This window comes from Coturnix japonica, chromosome 3 (genome assembly GCF_054131305.1).
Source record: "Coturnix japonica strain WE chromosome 3, WE-NBRP24, whole genome shotgun sequence".
NCBI lineage: Eukaryota > Metazoa > Chordata > Aves > Galliformes > Phasianidae > Coturnix > Coturnix japonica.
In genome coordinates this window covers 23,131,441-23,150,236 of record NC_140665.1, presented here as the reverse complement: position 1 = coordinate 23,150,236, position 18,796 = coordinate 23,131,441, and the positions used below count along the sequence as shown (strand labels likewise).

At 40.3% G+C, this 18,796-nt stretch overlaps 1 protein-coding gene across 6 annotated transcripts in view; it reads left to right on the top strand.

The window, feature by feature from the left end:
- The window catches only part of TRERF1 (transcriptional regulating factor 1), a 98,258-nt gene extending 79,779 nt beyond the window's left edge, over window positions 1–18,479 (top strand). For 2 of the 6 annotated variants that reach the window (XM_015857358.3, XM_015857359.3), the window contains exons 7-17: window positions 238–486; window positions 3,653–4,022; window positions 5,873–5,933; window positions 6,640–6,779; window positions 7,482–7,585; window positions 8,767–8,842; window positions 14,020–14,108; window positions 14,920–15,033; window positions 15,806–15,994; window positions 16,439–16,647; window positions 17,302–18,479. In XM_015857358.3, coding sequence (XP_015712844.2) covers window positions 238–486; window positions 3,653–4,022; window positions 5,873–5,933; window positions 6,640–6,779; window positions 7,482–7,585; window positions 8,767–8,842; window positions 14,020–14,108; window positions 14,920–15,033; window positions 15,806–15,994; window positions 16,439–16,647; window positions 17,302–17,620 — 1,920 coding nt within the window. In that variant the 3' untranslated portion in view covers window positions 17,621–18,479. Of the gene's footprint in view, window positions 1–237; window positions 487–3,652; window positions 4,023–5,454; window positions 5,486–5,872; window positions 5,934–6,639; window positions 6,780–7,481; window positions 7,586–8,766; window positions 8,843–14,019; window positions 14,109–14,919; window positions 15,034–15,805; window positions 15,995–16,438; window positions 16,648–17,301 lie in introns of those variants that run through there. The other 4 variants (XM_015857362.3, XM_085543004.1, XR_014944573.1 and 1 more) reach the window with 4 other exon arrangements.
- The last annotated feature ends 317 nt before the right edge of the window (window positions 18,480–18,796 follow it).

Genomic DNA, 18,796 nt, shown 5'->3' with positions numbered 1-18,796 from the left:
AAGTGATCCTGTAAAGATGCTTAATGTGGTTATTTGTCACTGAGGCTAAATCATATATGGGAGTCAAATAATCTGTCAACTTCCTTCAAGGCAAATAGAGAGTCCAAGAAGCAAGGCTATTGTGTGTATTGTAACCCTGGCCTCTTCTTCTCAGCCACAGTGCATACACTGTATAGTTTATCAATCCAGAAGTGGCCCTCCCTCATTTGGGCTCAAAGCCTTTAATTGTCTGTACAGGATGAAGGAGAGAAACCACCACAGCAGCCGCTGCCTAAAGAGGTGGATAACCTCGCGCCCATCGTCATGCCAGTATCTGTCCCTGTAAAGCTTCTGTCACCTGAACCCAGCACACAGCCCTCTGCCAGCACTGCCACAGTCAAAGACAAGCCTGCCAACTCTATGTCAGATGATGAGATGCCTGTTCTCGTGAAGATGACTTTCTCTCCACCGTGCAGTCCAAAAGTGGCCAACCCCTGCTCATCCTCTGTGAGTGCTGCGTTTCTTGCCGCTAAGTCTGCTGTGTCTGTTAAATCCCTTTGCCTATAGTGCTGCTGTGTTCTAAAATGTCCATATTCTAGAACATTTTCTAGAATCTTAGAGATGCCTAATAAACAAGAAAGGCCGTGGCATCATATCATTTCTTCCTCAGACCTTTGGAAACATTAATTTTCTCCTTACTGAGGAATCGAGACTTCAGCTGAAAACAAGCCATTTGAAATTGGAATGTGATATTCTTTTTATCCCACTAGAACAAAGGGATTTAGTATCTTTTTACTGGTTTTGTTTTTCCTTTTCAGGCTGCTTTGTTTTTATGTATTGCTTAAATTCAGCAGTTTCATTTCTTCCTGTTTTTTAAATCAGATGTATGTGCTTCTCATTTCAGCTGTAAATAGGAAAGCAGTGTGCAGTACTTAATGTGTACTCTACGCCAGTATGAAGCTTGCCGACTGAGTTTTACAATGAAGTCATTCTTCCCTTTCTGTCTGCATGCATTAGATCTAAGGGTTAATCACTGGGAATTCTGACATAGGAAAAGTAGTGATGCTTACTGCTTTCGTGGCACTTATAAAGCTGAAATTGTCAGGCAGCACAAGGAACTGATGAGCCCTTGAATGAGATGTGAGAAAGCTCTTTATTGTTTTCCTGAGGAGTCCGGAAGCAAGCAGTATTGTTTATTTCCTATTCCAGCACAGGAATAGATGCTGCTCATTTCTTTGAATCCATACTTGCAGACTACATCATGACAAGGGATTACTGAGGAGTATAAGTACGCTACAGTATTATCTCTATTATGTAGAGTCATGCTCTGGTGACTTTTTTTTTTCCTCCTCCTCATGAATCTGGTGTCAAGATGAGGCAACGACGTGTACAGATGTGGGTAGCTATAGTATTTGTGTATTTACTGCTCTCTCCTGACCCTTCTTTCAGACACACACATCAATTTAAATATGCAGAAAATCTTTATTCCATTTAGATGTAAGTTGTACACATTAATTTCCATTCTGTTGTGGAAGCAGCATGTCACAGTACTTAGCTTGTAACTCAGCAGTGCAGCTTCACTGTACTATTTCTAGTTTCTGGAGAGGAAAGGGACAGTCTTTTCTGAATTCGTGAGCTCTGAGTGGGAGATTTCTGGAGACACCAGAGTAGGTGGCTTGGGCTTGTGTGTTTCTGCAACATTTATAAAGTGACTGTGATTAAATCTACCAGTGTCTGGCTAAATGCACATTCATTCACTCAAAATTATGCTTGCAAGCCTTTGTCATTGCCCGAGCAAACTAAATTCACAGTTTCCTTTCTAGATCCTATATTTTATATAAGAAATAGCACTGGGAATATTCAAAGATCAAAAGATCTACAGTTCCCTTTTCTTCCATAAAGGAATTGTGCTATTGGATGCTCTCACTTTTTTTATACCAAAGAACAGGAGCTGTGTTGTATTTCTACCGTGCTTTGAGCTGTCCAGAAAAGCACTCACAAATTGATGCAATCAGTGAAAATCAGATAGCAAAAGAAAGCAAATATACAGCAAGAGTACAGGATGGTGAGGTGATAGGTCAGTCCAGTGAGGACCGCATTTGTCAGTGTGGGGCAACAGAGCGCAGGTAGATGCATAAAATCTTGAATAATGGGCATCAGTTCCTGGAACTGGCATGATTCTGCATTGAAAGCCTATGAATGTCCATATCTCTTTTAGTACTCAGCACTAGTTTGTATTTGCTGTTGTTTTCTTAAGTTTAGGAGCTTTCCCCCTTGACCTCTGTTGAACGCTGTATGTTTACCATGATGATGGGCTGTGTCTCTGGTTATAGGTGACCCTCATCCTCTCACTATTCTGAATGCTCATTATCTACAAAATTCTCTGTAAAACAGCTGTTTGTTGGTTTGGTTTTTTTTTTTTTTTTCCTCCAAAAGGAAGAATTTTCTGAAACTTAACTTTTGGAGAGCAAAAATGTCAACAGCTGTTGGAGAGGATACAGCCATGATCTAACAGAGAGGACAGGACCTCTGTAATCAAAAACATTTCCACAAGCTGGAATGCATTAACATAAGGGATAAAGAGTGACAGTGCTAATGCTTCTCTAACGTGAGTTTTATTGGGTGAATGTGATTCTCAGGAACCACCCATGGTGTAAAGATACATGTTGTCTAAACATACATCATAGTAATTTACTTTTATATAGTCATAGTATTTATAAATGATGCAGACATTCTGGAGTAATTCATCTGGAGTATCTGTCTTCTGCTTTGGAAGTTAATCCTAAGTAAGATCTACAGTCTGAACACCTGGAGGTAGTGTACTCAATGCTGTGTTCACCTTCCAGCTTCTGTCCATTTTTAAAGTATATCCTGTAAACATTTTTCTTGCTCATGCCCAGGAAATCCAGATTTGAGGATTCACAAATCCTGTGCCTTTTACTTTCTATGGTTTTTGGGTATTTAGTGCTAAATGATTTATAATGTTCAAATTCTAGAGCAAATTCTAGTCATCCAAGTGGGTGACTGCTACCCTTTTTTCCTCCAGGAAAAGAGGAGAGAGTTAAGTTTAGGATTTGTTGCAGCTGGACTGTACTCAAACTGATGGGAATGCAGTGATAAGAGCTGAAGAATTTGAATTTATTACATTTTTTTTTTTTTTTCCTTGCTGCTGAGTGCTGCAGTAATTTCACTGAGCTCGTATGTCCTTCCTGGTCTAACAAGCTAAATGCATCGGAAAACATCTTATATAAAGTGGGACTAGATAAGGGAGCGACTTCCAATAGCCTGTATGAGTTCAGTGCAAACAGAAGTACTTGAGGTGCTGTGATTGAGCTAAAGGATTGTAGCCCTGGGAGGGTTGTTCTTTTCACCTTCAAAAGCCACAGCAGCAGCCTCCCCAAGTCACTGCCTGAGGCTCAGCCCTGCATTGACCCAGAGGGATCCATGTGGGAGAGAAAGGCAGTTCTTCCTGACTTTCCTCTCTCCCATGTGGTTTCTGGGTAGGACCAGATTCTGTACTGACCAGAGTTATTGTGGCAGCACCTAAATAACTGCCCACTGGTAGCTGCTTTACTGTGGCTGTAATATATGCCCTAGGCTGTAGGGAATTATGTGCAATGCAAACCACATTTAAGCATAGCTAAGTATTAAAGTTCTGTATGTTTTCATGTAGGAAATTAGCAAAAAACCTCATCAAAATGCTGCAAAATTGGAAGAAAACTTCAAACCATTACCAGACAAGAAGAAGTATCGGCACAGACCTGAACCTCTCTTCATACCTCCTCCTTCCTTCAACTTCAGCACGTCCCACTCCGGTGCCACACTGTACCAGAGCCAGCTTCGATCTCCCCGTGTCCTTGGAGACCATCTGCTGGATCGAACGCACGAGCTCCCTCCCTACACTCCACCACCAATGCTTAGTCCTGTTCGGCATGGCTCTGGACTCTTCAGTAGTGTTATCACATCATCTCATAGCACCTCGCACACTCAGCTGCCACTCACTCCACTGACACCAACTCCACGGGTGCTCCTCTGTCGGTCCAGTAAGTGTTATGTTTGGAATGTGGCAGTTACGTAGTGAATATTTCTATGCTCTTTCCTAGGATTATCTCATTGATGATTTTACATGTACACATGTGCGTGGCTCATTATGTTACAATGCCATAAAAATGCATTTTTGTATGCTCTGCATTGGATTTTATAGAGTTGGCGCTGAAAACATAAAATGAGGGGAGAAGCCTAACCAGTGAATAAAGCTGTGATTTTTCAATGGGGTCTGCCTCTGTCAGGACTACATACAAAACTTTTCCTTCTGAAGTGGAAGGAAAAGGTTTGCTTTAAGACATAGGATTAATTTTCTGATTTTCTTCAGTGCTTCACGAGAAAGGTTACCTAGTCATACTTGATCATGGTAGTAGAAACCTGTGCAAGTTAAGATGTTTCTGATACAATTTGGACTATTTCTATATCTAAATACTGCGAAAGAGTCATTTTTCCATATTAGAATAGAAGAATTTTCCCTGTAGAAAGAAGGTGGTATCTGCACTCTGAGTCACTTCAGACATGGTCACCTGAGGCTTGTATATTTTATCATAACAATGCCTTAGAGCTCCCATTGCCATCTTCTCAATTTGTTTTTAGCTTTGTAAAATGAGCAGGTTACTAATATGAAAACTCAAGAAGCAAGTTAAAAGTCTTACCAGACCACCACCTCTGTCTTGTAATCCAGAAAAAGAGAAGCTCATGTCATTTTTCCTACTCACCACTTGCAAGCTGGCAAATTGATATCTGTCCTGTCATCAGAACCACTGACTTGAGAGCCAACAACAGCCATGCAACAAACTCCTGTAACTTGTTCTGATTTGGTTTTCACCCCATTTTCCTTTCTAAGGTGCAGAATTGCACCAATGCTCAACAAATGACAAAAAGACATGAACTACCTATGCTAAGTGGCTTTTTCTTGGAGAGAAGAAGGTAAATGCCATAGCCTTATGTCATGCCCTGGGGAAGACATGGATTCTGAACTATTTTAGTCTCACAAATTTGTTGTAAAATCTTGTGCCTGCCTGCCTGCCTACTATTATTTGGAGCTATTTAGAAATTGGGATTGACTGTCTTCTCCTTCAGGAAGGTGGTCTGTGTGCAAATCTTTTATGTTCTCATGATGTCGTTAAAATCTAGTTGTTAGTTTCCTAAAAAAACTGAAGCCAAATGGAAATTCCTGACTGCAGTGTTGGGTTTTTTTGGGGGCAGGGGTACTGAAGGTATAACAAAGATGTGATGTTGACGGAGACTGTCAGAGGCAAGGGTAAGGCATTGCAGGGGGGCATTACAGATATTACAGTTGCATAGCCATGTAAACTTATAGCGTACTGACAGAAAACCACCTATTTTCAGATAGAAACAGGAAAAAAGAGCTAAAGTTTTCTTTCAAAGAGAAGTGCGTATGGCTGATTTCTGTATATGCAATTACAGGTCCAGATACCAAAATAAGGATTGCTTTAAGGTACCTAAAATATTGTGTGTGTTCTTTGTATTCAGCTGTTTTACTTCCCTGACTAGTGCAGACCAGCAAAACACAGAAAACTTTTGGTTGTTACCGATGCTATGACCTTTAAAGTGAACTTGTTTTAACCTCCCAGTTGTTTCTTAATCCCACGTATTGTGCCTGATTGCTCTATTACACGAGAAATGTACCTGATTATGCATGAACAAGATACTTTTGAGCCAAACATATCCCAGGTGCTGCTGACTGTCTCATATGTACCCTGATGTCTGATTTCTGCAGGATGTTAATAGGAATGTGGCAATGTAGCCTGGGAGGTGGAGAATCAGCAGGGATACAGTGGTTACCAAAATACTTTGTAAACTCAGGAATCCTTTTCTGTTTCAGATAGCATTGATGGAAGTGTAATTCCAGTGACGCCTGGGCCTGGTGAACAGACTGTTGAACCGTGAGAAAAACATTATTTCTTTTGTCTTTGTTTCTGTAGAATAGCTTCAGCCTAGGATTTGTGCATGAATTATTTTGGATCAAGCAAGTAGAGTTGGACTGGATGTGTTTAAGGGTACTACTGCATGATGGAGCAGTGCTTGTGGAAGACATGGGTGTCCTGGTTCTATAATGCTAGGAGAGGCTTAGTTGGAACTGCTGAAAGTGGAAGACTTGATAATGTCCAAGGAAAGGGTCACAAAAACATGTGCTGCTCCTCTCCTTTTGCTTTTATATATGTGTTGCCTCTGGAGCTTTGGAGGAAGATGTTGTCTGGTGGGTTCCTTGGGGCAGTCTGAACAAGGTTGCCCTCCTGGCAGTAACATCTTTCTGCTCTTTTGTGTGGAACAGAAAGTGTTTCCTGCATCTAGCTTTTTTGCTAGGCAGTATGTGCATAAGCTTGCTCAGGTTATCTGTAAGGTATGATGTCTTATAGTTTAAATCACGCACTGAAATTTTAGTTTCCTCCCAAGAGATCAATTCTCTCTAATACTCAAAATACTTATCCTATTGAGAGTAAAGCATTTCATAAAGCAATCTGGCACAATTTCCTGCCACTCCAGTATAATAAAAGTTGTTTTGGGGGGAACAAAATGAACACTAATGCAACTTCAGTTTTTCCTGCATATTGCATAGTTGAATACTTTTTTGCTTGTTTGTTATTACAGACGAATTAATATTGGGTCCAGGTTCCAGGCTGATATTCCTGAGCTGCAGGACAAATTGCTAATAGAGAAAGATGTGCACAAGGCTACTCTGGTTTGGAAACCATGGCCAGAACTGGAGAACAAAGTCTTCCAACAAAGAGGTACAATGACTTGCTGGTTTAGAAGCTCATACATCAGCTTGTGCCTTCTGAAGAAATTCCCATTGATTTTTCATTTATATACTGTACGAAACATTTGAGAGAACATTAATTACTGAGAGCACAGACCAGAGCTACATACTACAGATTCAGAATAACATAGGCCTTTAAAGTGAAGTGCAGATGAAGTGTTCTCTGGTAGTCAACAGGCAAAGGTCATTGCTGAGGTTTTTGGGCAATGAACTGCTTCAAAAGGGCAGAGATCACAGATGAGAGGTGGCTCCTGGGTTTGTCCTGTGACCATAACATGGATAAAATCAGATTGTCTCAGTGACTCCTTCTAGACCTGAGCAGAGTTTGTTCCTGCTTTTAGTGCAGTACATTTCTCTGTCTATGCCCTGCTTGGAGTCTTCATGGTGCAACAGCATCACTGACCATATATGCCTATGCAAGCCACTGCTCGCAGCCAGACCTCTGCCTCTAGCTCTGTAATACCCCATCACACCCCAGGGGTGCACTCTGCAAATCCAGGCATATCCTCTCTTCAGAGAGTAATCCTGAAACCAGGACATAGTTGCTGGGGAGGGAGAATATGAAAGCTGCTGCCCTGAACTACATTGTCTGTAAGTGACATTGCAGGATCCTTGTCTCAGGTTAACAGACAGGTACTGTATTGGCAATAACATGTGGACTTGTTTCTGACAGTGGAAGACCTCTTAAATATGAGCTGTTCCAGCGTGTTACCTGGTGGAGGAACTAACTCAGAATATGCTTTGCACTCTCTCTTTGAGGCAAAAGGAGATATTATGGTAAGATAAGCTGAAAAGGGAGAGATGCTCCTCTTTGCAGATAAGTTAGCATGCCTTATTAAATGGATTTAGATACGGTTATATAAAAAAGAGATTTCTGATTGATTAGCAGTGATGCTTTAAACATCCTGTAACATTTTTGGGGAATGACTTTTCCCTTTTATTCTTTAATAAATTTAAATTTCAAAGCACTGCCTCTCTGAAGGCTTACTGTATATTTCAGATAGATAAGATTACTTAGTTTATAGCCTTGGGGCTTTGAATGTCTCCCAGTGATTTCTCCAGACCTGATATTTCACAAGCTTTGTATTTGGTCACAGAAAGCTTAGTCTTCTTTTAGCCCTTACAAAAACTCCGTGTTTTTGTAGCAGCAATCACATCTACTTATTTGCTCAGAACTGCAAGGTAATTGCATACAGTTCTCATATAAATAATGTATTTCAAATATTTGCATTAGCTTTGCGATGGGAACATTACTAAGGCTAAACTTCCATTTTGCCCAGCGTTCAGGCCTTGCCCCAGATTCTGGAAAGCCAATTTAAAACAAAATACAACAGAACACAGGGCTTCAATGAATCTGGCAGGACTGGCTAAAGAACAGTGTTCTTTAGCTCACATCTCAGTTTCCTCAGGCTCCATTATATGTAACTGAGGGCTCTGAGACAGGTGACGGTCAGAAACTGAAGCTTACTGTATGGTGGTATGCATTGTCAGGGATAAAAATCAGGAATCCCCCAAGTCATCTTCCTTCATGATCTGAATTAGAATTAATTATTTTGGTGTTGTTCTTAGCAGATGGTGACATAAGCAGATGTTTTTAAAAAAAAAAAGTTACCAAATCATCCGTTAAATATTAGTATTAGTACTATAAAATTTAACACTATAATCACATTGATTTGTGGCAAAGAGAAGGGAGAGAATTGCTGGAAGTTGTTGATAGCCACATTTGTGCTAATTAAGGATAGACGAGTGTGCACTAGTTGCTCTTACATGGCCTACAGACTTAATGGGGTTTGGAATAATTTGTTGTGATTTTTTATGACAAAACAAACAAACAAAAAAGACAAACTGATTTCATATTATCCCTCCAAACAGACTTCTAAATACAAATGTATGCAGCAACTGACTGCATTTTCTAATGCTTTTTTTTTTTTTTTTTTTTCCTCTGCTTGTTCATTTAGGTTACTCTTGAGAAGCTGCTGTTGAGGAAACCAGTGAGATTGAAGTGTCATCCTTTGGCAAATTACCACTATGCTGGTACGTGTCCTTGTGATCTTTGTATCTGCTCTGTATCCAGAGTCCAAGGCTGGCATCCCAGGCTGGTGTGTGGGATCCCGCTGCACTCTCTGCTGTCTGCTGCTGGGATGGCAGCCTCTAATAGAGGATGATATGGACAGTGCTGACTGGTACTTCCAGAGCCTTTTGTTTACATATTTGACAGTTTTGCCTGACTAATAATGTACAGAAACCTCGTGTTTATGTTTCTATGTAGGGTTCTGCAGATTTAAAACTGCCTTGGGTATTTATTTTTCTTTTAACTAAAATTTAATATGTTGATCTTCTTTCAAAAGTGCTACTATTCATAGATCATTGATATAGAAGCAGTAAGGCTTTCCTGCTCTGCTGTGGAAATGTCTGCTGTAATGCCTTTTTCTTCTGATGTGGTCGTATGATAAGTGAACGTGATAATCATGAGCATCCATCGAAAGAGACAGTGCTATAGCTCTCTTGTGTCTTAGGGCTGAATGCAGAGCCTCTTTTTGCGAGGATCTAGCCTAAAAGAAACGGATTTGAAACGGTGTCAACTTTAACAAACACAGCAAGAATCTCATTTTGGTTATGGAGCGGAAGTGCTCTGTGAAATACACAGAGTGATGTTATCGTCACCTAAACATTGCTCAAGGTAGCAAATGTCCCTCCTCTGCAGAAGACCACATTATTGCTCAAGGCTGTGTAGTGCCTAACAACTACTTTGACACATTCCTTTACATAAGGGACTTAAGACTTTATCTCCAGTTTAGGATCTGGTGGAGGTAAGCCAAGAATCTTCTGGTAGTCTGTCAGACAATTGCAATGTTCAGGGTCATATACTCATTTCCAATTATACTCATTGTGTCACTTAAGTGTAGAATCAAGTTACTTGCTGACTGTAGCAGCTTACTGCAGAGATTTCTAGGTAAGAAGGATTCTTTTGTAATGAACTCCTGGCCGGGACCTCAGACAAGAACAGAAATGTGTCTGGTGGTGTCTAATCAGAAGAGTGAATGAGGGTGAAGATCTGATTTGATTCTTAGAGGAGGGAGATGCCTTGTGCCTTTGAAATCAGCTCCATTGCAGTCCAAAGGATGGATATGGGGCTGGATGGAGGAGGATGTCAGCCAGAAGCTGTAACTAGGGCTCCTGGGGGCTCTTGTCTGAATAAGAAACACCAAAGCATATGTGAGGTGGTTCGGGGGAGGAAATCGGGGAGATGAAGAGAGATCCCAGCAGCCTCATCATCAGCGAGAAGCTCAATTGGCTCAGCAGATGAGAAATTTCTGCTTGTGTGGCCAAGGAGCAATAGCCTTTGCTGAAGCAAATTTTTAATAAGTGTATTATTGTGAGGCTGGGAGGAGCTAGGAAATGTTTTATTTCATCTTTCGTATGGGAAAATGCTAATATTTATACCTAGCACTGAGACCTGTGGACATTAGAGTAACTCTGCTTCTTAAGGAGGAAAAGTAATTGTCTGCATATTACAGCCCAACAAAATCTCAGTAGTGTGGATTTAAGCAACAGAAAATAACAAGACAAAGCATTACTTAATAATGCTCTTGAATGCAGCATGTGATTGCAGCTTACATTGACAGCTATGTTCTAGCACCGTGTAGCTCTTGAATTATAGTCTTTGTGGCTGATAAGCAGCCACTCGAGGCATATGGGAATTTCTCAAAATCTAATGTTTGAATATTTTAATATAACTTCAAGTGGTATTTGTTTCAGTTAACTCTTTGGGCTTCCTGCTCTGTGTTCAGAGGTAACAGCTATCAGGAACAGCATCAATTTAAGGTGGAGTAGGCCACAATGGAGCATGACAGTGAACTCTTTGAGAATCAACTGATACCACAGACAGTAAATATCCAGACTCAGCATTGCCCTCAGACAAGGATGCAAGTGATGGCTTGTCCTTGAAACCTGTTGGTTTGTGAGAGGAAGTTGTAAAACTTCAGACCTTTCTGTTCACCCAGATAGTGGGGCATGTTGACTGAGGGCTGCTTAGTAGAACGCCCTAATCTCTTCATCCTAATCCTTTGCTGTCTGCTGGAGAAGAGAAGGCTCTAGGGAGACCTCACGGCGGCTTTCCAGAACTTAAAGGAAATCTATAAACACGAGGGAGACCAACTGTTTTCTTGGTCTGATAGTTATAGGATAAAGGGGAATGGTTGTAAACGGATAGGGAAGATCTAGAGTAGATACTAGGAGGACATTTTTTACATATAGGGTGGTGAGGAACAGATTGCCCAGAGAAATTGCGATGCTCCATCCTTGGCCCCAGGTTGGATGGGACCCTGGGCAGCCTAAGCTGGGGATGGGGCTTGGAAGTGTATGAGCTTTAAGATCTCTTCCAACTCAAACCATTCTTCTGTTCCATGATTCTATGATTTGTCTGGATGGTGCATTAGGAAAGAGAGAGGGAGCACATGCCCAATATAAGAGGGGTGCTTGTTCAGATGCTTGATTTGTTTTTCACTGGAGCAGTGGAATTTCTCAGGTCTGAAGTTCTCCTGCAGTTAGAATGGCAGGAAAGCTGGTCTCTGAAGTAGGGTGCTTCAGGCAGTCTGAAAACTTCTGATAGATGCTGTAGTGTGTGGATCAGACCCAACATATGCTGAATGTAATAAATTTGAGCAGCCTCTTAAGGGGATCTCCCTGAGTGGAGGTGTAGTTCCCTTGAAACCCACAGATTGGGCCAAAAGCCTCCAAATCCTTACAAGATATTTTTGTGAGTTGATCAGAACAAAAACAGTAATTTCATATGGCAGAAATGTATAGTAAATGTTTAAGCCTAAAGACCGTCTTTAAAATTTGATCTGTATTCCTAAGTCCAAAATTCTTTCTTGCTGCATTGCAGATTTCTCCATACGCGTTCTGTATGTCTCCCTCAAGCTAACAAGAGCAAAAACGGTTTCCCAGCAACCAGAGTTAAAAACAGCTTTTCTTCTGTTTCTTTTCCTAATGCAGGATTTATTCTATTAATTAGGTTACTTCCAATTAACCCTCATAATCTTATAAGGGTCTCTGCTAATACCATAGCTACTGGGGAAAATCTGCAAGGCCTGAGTTCTCCATAGTTGTCCAATAGAATTAGTTCAAAGAAGTGATTTTTATCATTATTATTATTATTATTATTATTATTTCGGGAGTGAACTGGAGATGTTTGCTGAGAACTAAAATCTATCCTTGGCAGTTGTCAAGCCTTTTAAAATGTTATTTCAGCAGAGTAGAGTAGGTTTCTGGACTGAATCTGTGCATTTACACCTCAAAGGGAGGGCAAAAGCAAATGACTGGCAGGCGGTGTAGAAAGGGAACAACGCTGGTTCAGGAAGGGAAAGGCAGCAGGGCAGTGTGTCAGCAGAAAGATCTTTGGGTGATAACAGAATAAATAAAATTTGCTACTTGAAGCCAGTGACTTTTTCTGACACTTAGACTGAGAACTTTGCTGTAAATCTCTGTGGAAATAGCTAATGCATGCTTATAGCCAGTACTGGAAAAGTGTACAGAAAACAGGTTGCAGAAAAGTTAATTTTGTAGTTTTCAGTATATAACAGTGGTGAGATACTCTCTATAGGCTTCTGGGCCTGGGAATTGACACTGGAAAACAAAACATTTGCAGTTAATAAAAAAATGTATATATTACAAGACTTATGTGGTTGAATATCACACATGGTGGCAAGCCCAAGTTAATTGAGTTCAATGCAGAGGCAGGTGTATGTGTGGAGAATGGTAACACTGACAGGAATATTTGGGATTTCTTTTAATGATGAAAGTTCCACATACTCTCAGACAGACTGTAGTAGAATCTTCACGGAGTCATTTCAAAGGCATCTGCTACATGGCTTCGTGTATATTCTTCTTTTAATGTATGCGATACCTACTCTTACAATCAAGACACTGGTATTTGATGCAGTAGAGCAATTCCGTGTTCCTTCTGTTTGACCAATACTGAGGAAGCACACATTCATTTCTATTTAAATGTTGGTTTTGCATTTTCATGGGCAGTTAGGCTGGTGAAGCAAATAGAATAATAATATTTGAAAGCTTTATATACAGCTTCTACTAACTGATCAGGAAACACTTTGCATGATTTTCATACTGCTGTACCCTCTCCTTCTACTTGAGGCTTCAATCACAAAGGATTTGTGTCTTACCTCAAGCCATACAAGTGAAACGCTGCAAAGGGAAGGATTTTTAGAGAGTTAGTGTCTGGAGAATTAAACAATAGATGGACTTCTGTGTAGCTGAAGATAAAGTGGTGTATGTAGGAATAGGCAGTACAAGCATTGCATCTAAAATGATGAGCTCTGTGGTGATATTTGCCCATTAGAAAGAAACCTTGGGATTATGATGGTAGTTCTATGAAAACATCAGCTTTGTATTTTGCAGCAGCTTAAAGGAAAAAAAACCCTCACAAGTTAAATGCTAAGAAACTAGAGAACATGGTGATGCCACCGTGCAAGTCTGCAGATTGAGTATTATCTGCCTTTCTGGTCTCTGCATCTCCAAAGGAATGTTTTAGTAATGAAAAGTGTTCACAAAGGGTCGGCAGTGATGACCATCAGTGTAGAAGTGACTTGGGCTTATTAGTGTGGGGAGGAGGAAAAAAATGAAGTGCCAGAAGCGAAATGCAATCCCAAATAGCATGGAGGTGAAGGTAAAGAATGGGTTCGTTTTCTCTTCAACTAGAAGAACAAGTGGTCATCCAGTGAAGCTACTTGGGAGCTAGGAATCAAAGAAGAGGAGGTGGTTTCTTCGTGCAGAAGGTCTACTCATCTGCAAAACATAGTTAAAGGATATTGTGGTGGCAAGAGACCTAATTAATTGGAAAGAAGATTGCATCAGCACTTAGAAGGATGGTTACGAAATAATCACATCGCAACAGATTAAAGAAATCCCCTGAACTGCAAGTGGTCAGAGGGTAGGAGAAGTTAGGGAGAGGCGTTGTATTTGCTTGCCCTGATTTTACTGTTTCCTTGGTAACTGCCTGTGACTGCTGCTGGAGACAGAGTGCTGGTTAGGTGGACTTGAAGTCTGAGTCAGTACAGCCATACTTGCATTTGGGTAGCAGCAGTCACAAGCATGTGCTTGAGGTTTCCCACTTTTGGTGTTACACCAACATAAAGGTGGTAGGTTTTTATTGCTTTTAATTAATTCACTCTGTGTGTTGTCTTTTTAAGGCTCTGACAAATGGACACATCAAGAAAGGAGGCTGTTCAAAGAGGCGTTGTCCACCTACAGCAAAGATTTTATATTTGTACAGAAAATGGTAAGGTGGTTTCTGTCCTACCAACTCTTTTTTTCCATTTGCTGCATTCAATTCAGTTTCCCTCCACTGACAGACCAGTTTATTGCAGGCATAGAACCAGTAGCAGATAGAAGGATGCTATAAGGAGTGGTGTTTTCCATTTGATGTACTTCTTTATGCAACTGCAGCACCAGTGAAAAGATACAAATAATCTGTTCCTCTTATTATTATATGTAAAAGCTGGCACATCTGAAATCCAAGTCATGGTGTTGTGAGTGTGGGATACACAAGGTGACCAACTAATGCCTTTGTGTTCTTCAGCAGTTCATTAACAGCTACCCATGTCACAGGTGTTGCGCCTTGCACCCCATAGGGTTGAAACGTGTTCTTAAAGTGAGATTGTGTTGGAGCTTCATTTTCGTGTTGTGTCACAAAGAGAAAAGGACAAAGTGTGTGTGTCACAGGGCAGAATTAAGTACCCTGGTTGTTGGCTAAGATGTTGGAAAGCACTTGGGGTTCTGAAAATCAAATCTTAATTCTCGGAGATATTGTACTTGTGAGCTATAAGTGAACATCACAGTCATTATCCATCTGGAGTCTAGAGAATTACAGGGAAATGTACTGGAGCTGAAACAGTCAACACAAATTTGACTGCAAAACAAAAAGTAAAAAAAAATAATTCTGCATATGTATTTTTGTTGTATTTGAATTGCCTTTGTTTCTCCATTTGAATGTTTGGTACGTAAAAGCTTCCTCTCAAAGTATGTTAAAGTTGTGTTGAATTAAAATGAAAACTTGAGATTGAACTATTTCTGCAATTACTTAACTACAGGTTAAGTCTAAGACAGTTGCACAGTGTGTGGAATACTACTATACCTGGAAGAAAATCCTGCGCTGGGGGCGGAAACACAGAACGCGTTTAGAGAAGAAAAGAGAGGAATGCATGGTGAGTCTAGAAGAAATCATATCAATGTAACACTTGATAATTTTGACATTTATCTTGGTTTTGGGCAGGAAGTTGAGCTAGGTGTCATAGGTCTCTTCTGACCTCTGTTATTTCATAATTCTAAATTATATTCTGTATGAACATTCTGGTAACTCATCTACACCGAGGTTTTGTATTTCTGGACTGTAGTGGGATAGAAGTGTTTCGAGCAGTGCATTGTCTAACTCTAGTTCGACTATTACTGCTTTGCTACCAGTTACATAGATAGCCATCTATAGATCAGTCCTCTGTGTATGCATGTGTGAACACACATGCCTGAGAAGTGCTCAGACACTGTGATAAATCTAGCATTTATACAGACTGGCCATGAATTCATAGTGTGCGGGGTCTGAATTGCAGGTACTCCAAGCATTCTTAAGAGGCATGTTTGATTTTTTTATTATTATTTTTTAAGGTAAATCATTTAATTTGACTGTGAATATATAGTGTACGTCACCATCCTAAAAATGTGGGCTGGAGTATTGCACCTTGGTGTCTGTAGGCTTCTGGAATAGAGCAATCTACTATAATAGGAGGGTATTTTGAGTGCAGCAGTGAAGCTTCATTACCTGTAAGTTATCTGTGAAGTTGTGGTAGCTCCAGCAAGACCAGAATTTCAGCCAGGATGGGGAAAAACTGAACCCTGGAAGCAGACTTGGCTATGTACTGCTATCCACTAGTGTCTGTACTTCGCCATATTCCTAGTATTTCTTAAATGCTCCATCTATTTCAGACAAGTGGAGAAGAGGAAGTGTTAGAGGAAGATGAGGAGATTGAAGAAGACAGAAAGGAAGAAAGGGAAATGCAGAAGTCTCCTGACCCACCAGCTATCCCTCTTGTTGGACCTATAGACCTACCTACCCTTCAGAGTCTTTCACTTTCTTCATCCTCTTTCATCTGTGAAATGCCAAACTGTGGTGCTGTACGTGTGTTTGATGTCTTCAAATAATAGCAGGGGCTTCATATCTTAACATATAGTGACTTCTGGAAATCAGATGTTTAGGCTATTCCTGGCCAGTGATACCTCCTGAATATCTTCAGACAAATGATTTTGTCTGCTTTGAAATCCCTTATCATTCAATACAGGCAGTATGCAGATCTGTACGTAGAATTGCATGATGTAGGGATGAGAAATGCTATATAATGACAGCCCTGATTACCTTTTTATTAAACAACTATAATAGTAAGATAGCTCGCTGTTTTTCTATTATTATGACTAAGTTAGTTTAATTCTAATGGGAAATAGCTGAAAGCAACCAACATTTGAACGGGAACATTTTTTGTGTGCATATCTGACATGTACAATTGTTTTTTGCAGTCTTTCTTGATTTTTACTTTTAATTCTCTCCACTCTGCTCTCCATCAGGTGTTCAGTTCCCGGCAAGCACTAAATGGCCACGCTCGCATTCATGGAGGTACAAACCAGGTGACAAAGCCACGATGCACCATTGCAGGCACTAAGCAGAAATCTGGTACACAGAGCGGGTACTGCTCCATCAAGAGTTCACCTGCCCACAGCACAACTAGTGGCGAGACTGACCCAACAACAATTTTTCCTTGTAAGGAATGTGGCAGGTAAGTGAACGGAACTGTCTGCAGTACTGCACCATGTCTGCCTACTTATATTTCAAACAAATAGCATTGCAACAAACCATTTATTGTGGTCTCATGGTCTTGAAAGAGCAGTTTCCCCATAAGGCGTCATGTTCTCTGACCAAATTTTTCAGAGGTTTTGCATGACAGTTTGGAGGTTTGCATGACAATTTGGATGCTTCCCTTCATCTAATATTCCTGAATTTACTTCTCTATTAGAGTTCCTGCATGTGACGCTCCAGTTTCCTGCTTCATTACAGACTTGCATGGCATGGGCGTGGGTAACTTACTCTATTTCTTTGCTTGAGTTTATCCATCTAACGTGAGATTCCTTCACTTTCTGCCTTTTGTGTAAGAATGTAGTGAAACTGAGCTCAGGCAGAATTAGGATGTGCATAAATACTGAAGCAATTGTGGGAACTGCAAAATAGCTTCAGCAGAGTCAGAGTAGGCCATTTTGATGCTGACAGGATGTACAAATCTGGTAGTCTGTCCCTGAAATTCTCACCATGGCATTGCAGACTTCTATTTCAGGACAAGGAGGCAAATGTACTGATAGGTTGTTGAGTGTTTTTTGGCTCCCTTCATCAAATGCAATGTACTTTTATCTGCTTCTTTTTTTCTTTAAAATTATAGAGTGTTTTTCAAAATCAAAAGCCGCAATGCTCATATGAAGACACACAGACAAGAAGAACAGCAAAGGCAGAAGGCTCAGAAAGCTGCAGTGGCGGCAGAAATGGCAGCCACAATTGTGAGAACTACTGGGCCAGCTGGGCATAGTTTGATCCCTCTGGATCACATGAGTTTGGTTAAACATGTTGGAAATGTCGGTGACATTGACGACGATGTTGTTCAGGAGTTAGGCGGCGTCATGGAAGAGAATGAAGTCATGGATGCTGACCTTTTATTGGATGACGAAGATGCAGATCTACTGCAGGATGATGCTGAGTTGTAAATAAAGTTGTTTGATAAAGACAGCTACTGAGCACACCCTGAACGCATCAGTCAGGGAACCTGGACTGTTCCTTTATTCCCCATTGATTGTAAACTACCTGATGAAAAATGAGAATTCTTTTATCCAGGTCCAGAAAAGAAATATGCTTTTTTTCCCTTTTTTTATTAATTTGTGTTTCTGGTGGGGGGGTGGGGTGGGGAAATAAATACTTGGTACAAATATTCTTATAAGGTGTTTTATCTGGGCTTATTTTCTGGTATCTTCCAAGGCCGCTAATGGGAGAAGTTCACGGTTCTGCTGTCATTTCCCTCTGCAGGATCTTTAGTCTTAAGCAATTCCAGGTTTCACTTTACCCACTTACAAAGATATTTTCACACATTTCTGATGGATTTTTTATTTTTTTTTATTTTATTTTCTGCCTGCACTGGATCACTTCCAGCATCTTCTAGAAACTAAATGTCATCTTTATTAAGGAGGTGATTATGTTCTTTTTCTTTGTGCTGTCATTTTAAGGGAAGTAGAGAAAAAAAACCAAACATCATTGCTTTAACTGAAATAAATTCAGGAGTGACTGTATCGTCTTTAGTATCAGTACTTTTTCAGTTCTGTCTTGCCTTAATGCATATACGTTAGGCAGTTCATAAAAGCTTTGGTTACACTGTACATTTTAGAGCTTCATTTCTAACAAGGCTTTGATCTGCTGATTTTAAAATGACCTAATTCAAGGATTGAAGAAAGATGATTGTGCTGTGGTTCACATCAACTCATGGGAACACTGAATCAAGAGCACTGCCTCGGCAATCAGATTGCACTGGAAATATATTTTGATGTGACAATAAATCACGCTGTTGAATAGCCATGTCAGTGATTTTAGGAACATATTTTTGAGCAATGCAGGAGCCTACTCTCCTAATAGGCAAAAACAGGGAGACATTCTTTCCTGTGGAACACAGATTGATGGAGTATATGCCTTCAGCATATGTTAGTTATTATTCTTACATATGAAATGTTGTTCTTGTGCCATTTTCAGTCTTCCTCGTTACATCAAATTCAGTGTTGTTTACTTCGTAAAACATACTCCAAAGGAGATATGACGTCACTGTTTAATTACTGTTTCTCCTCCTTCAGGCTCAGATCTACCTGCCTGATATCTAAATTCACTTATATACATTTGCT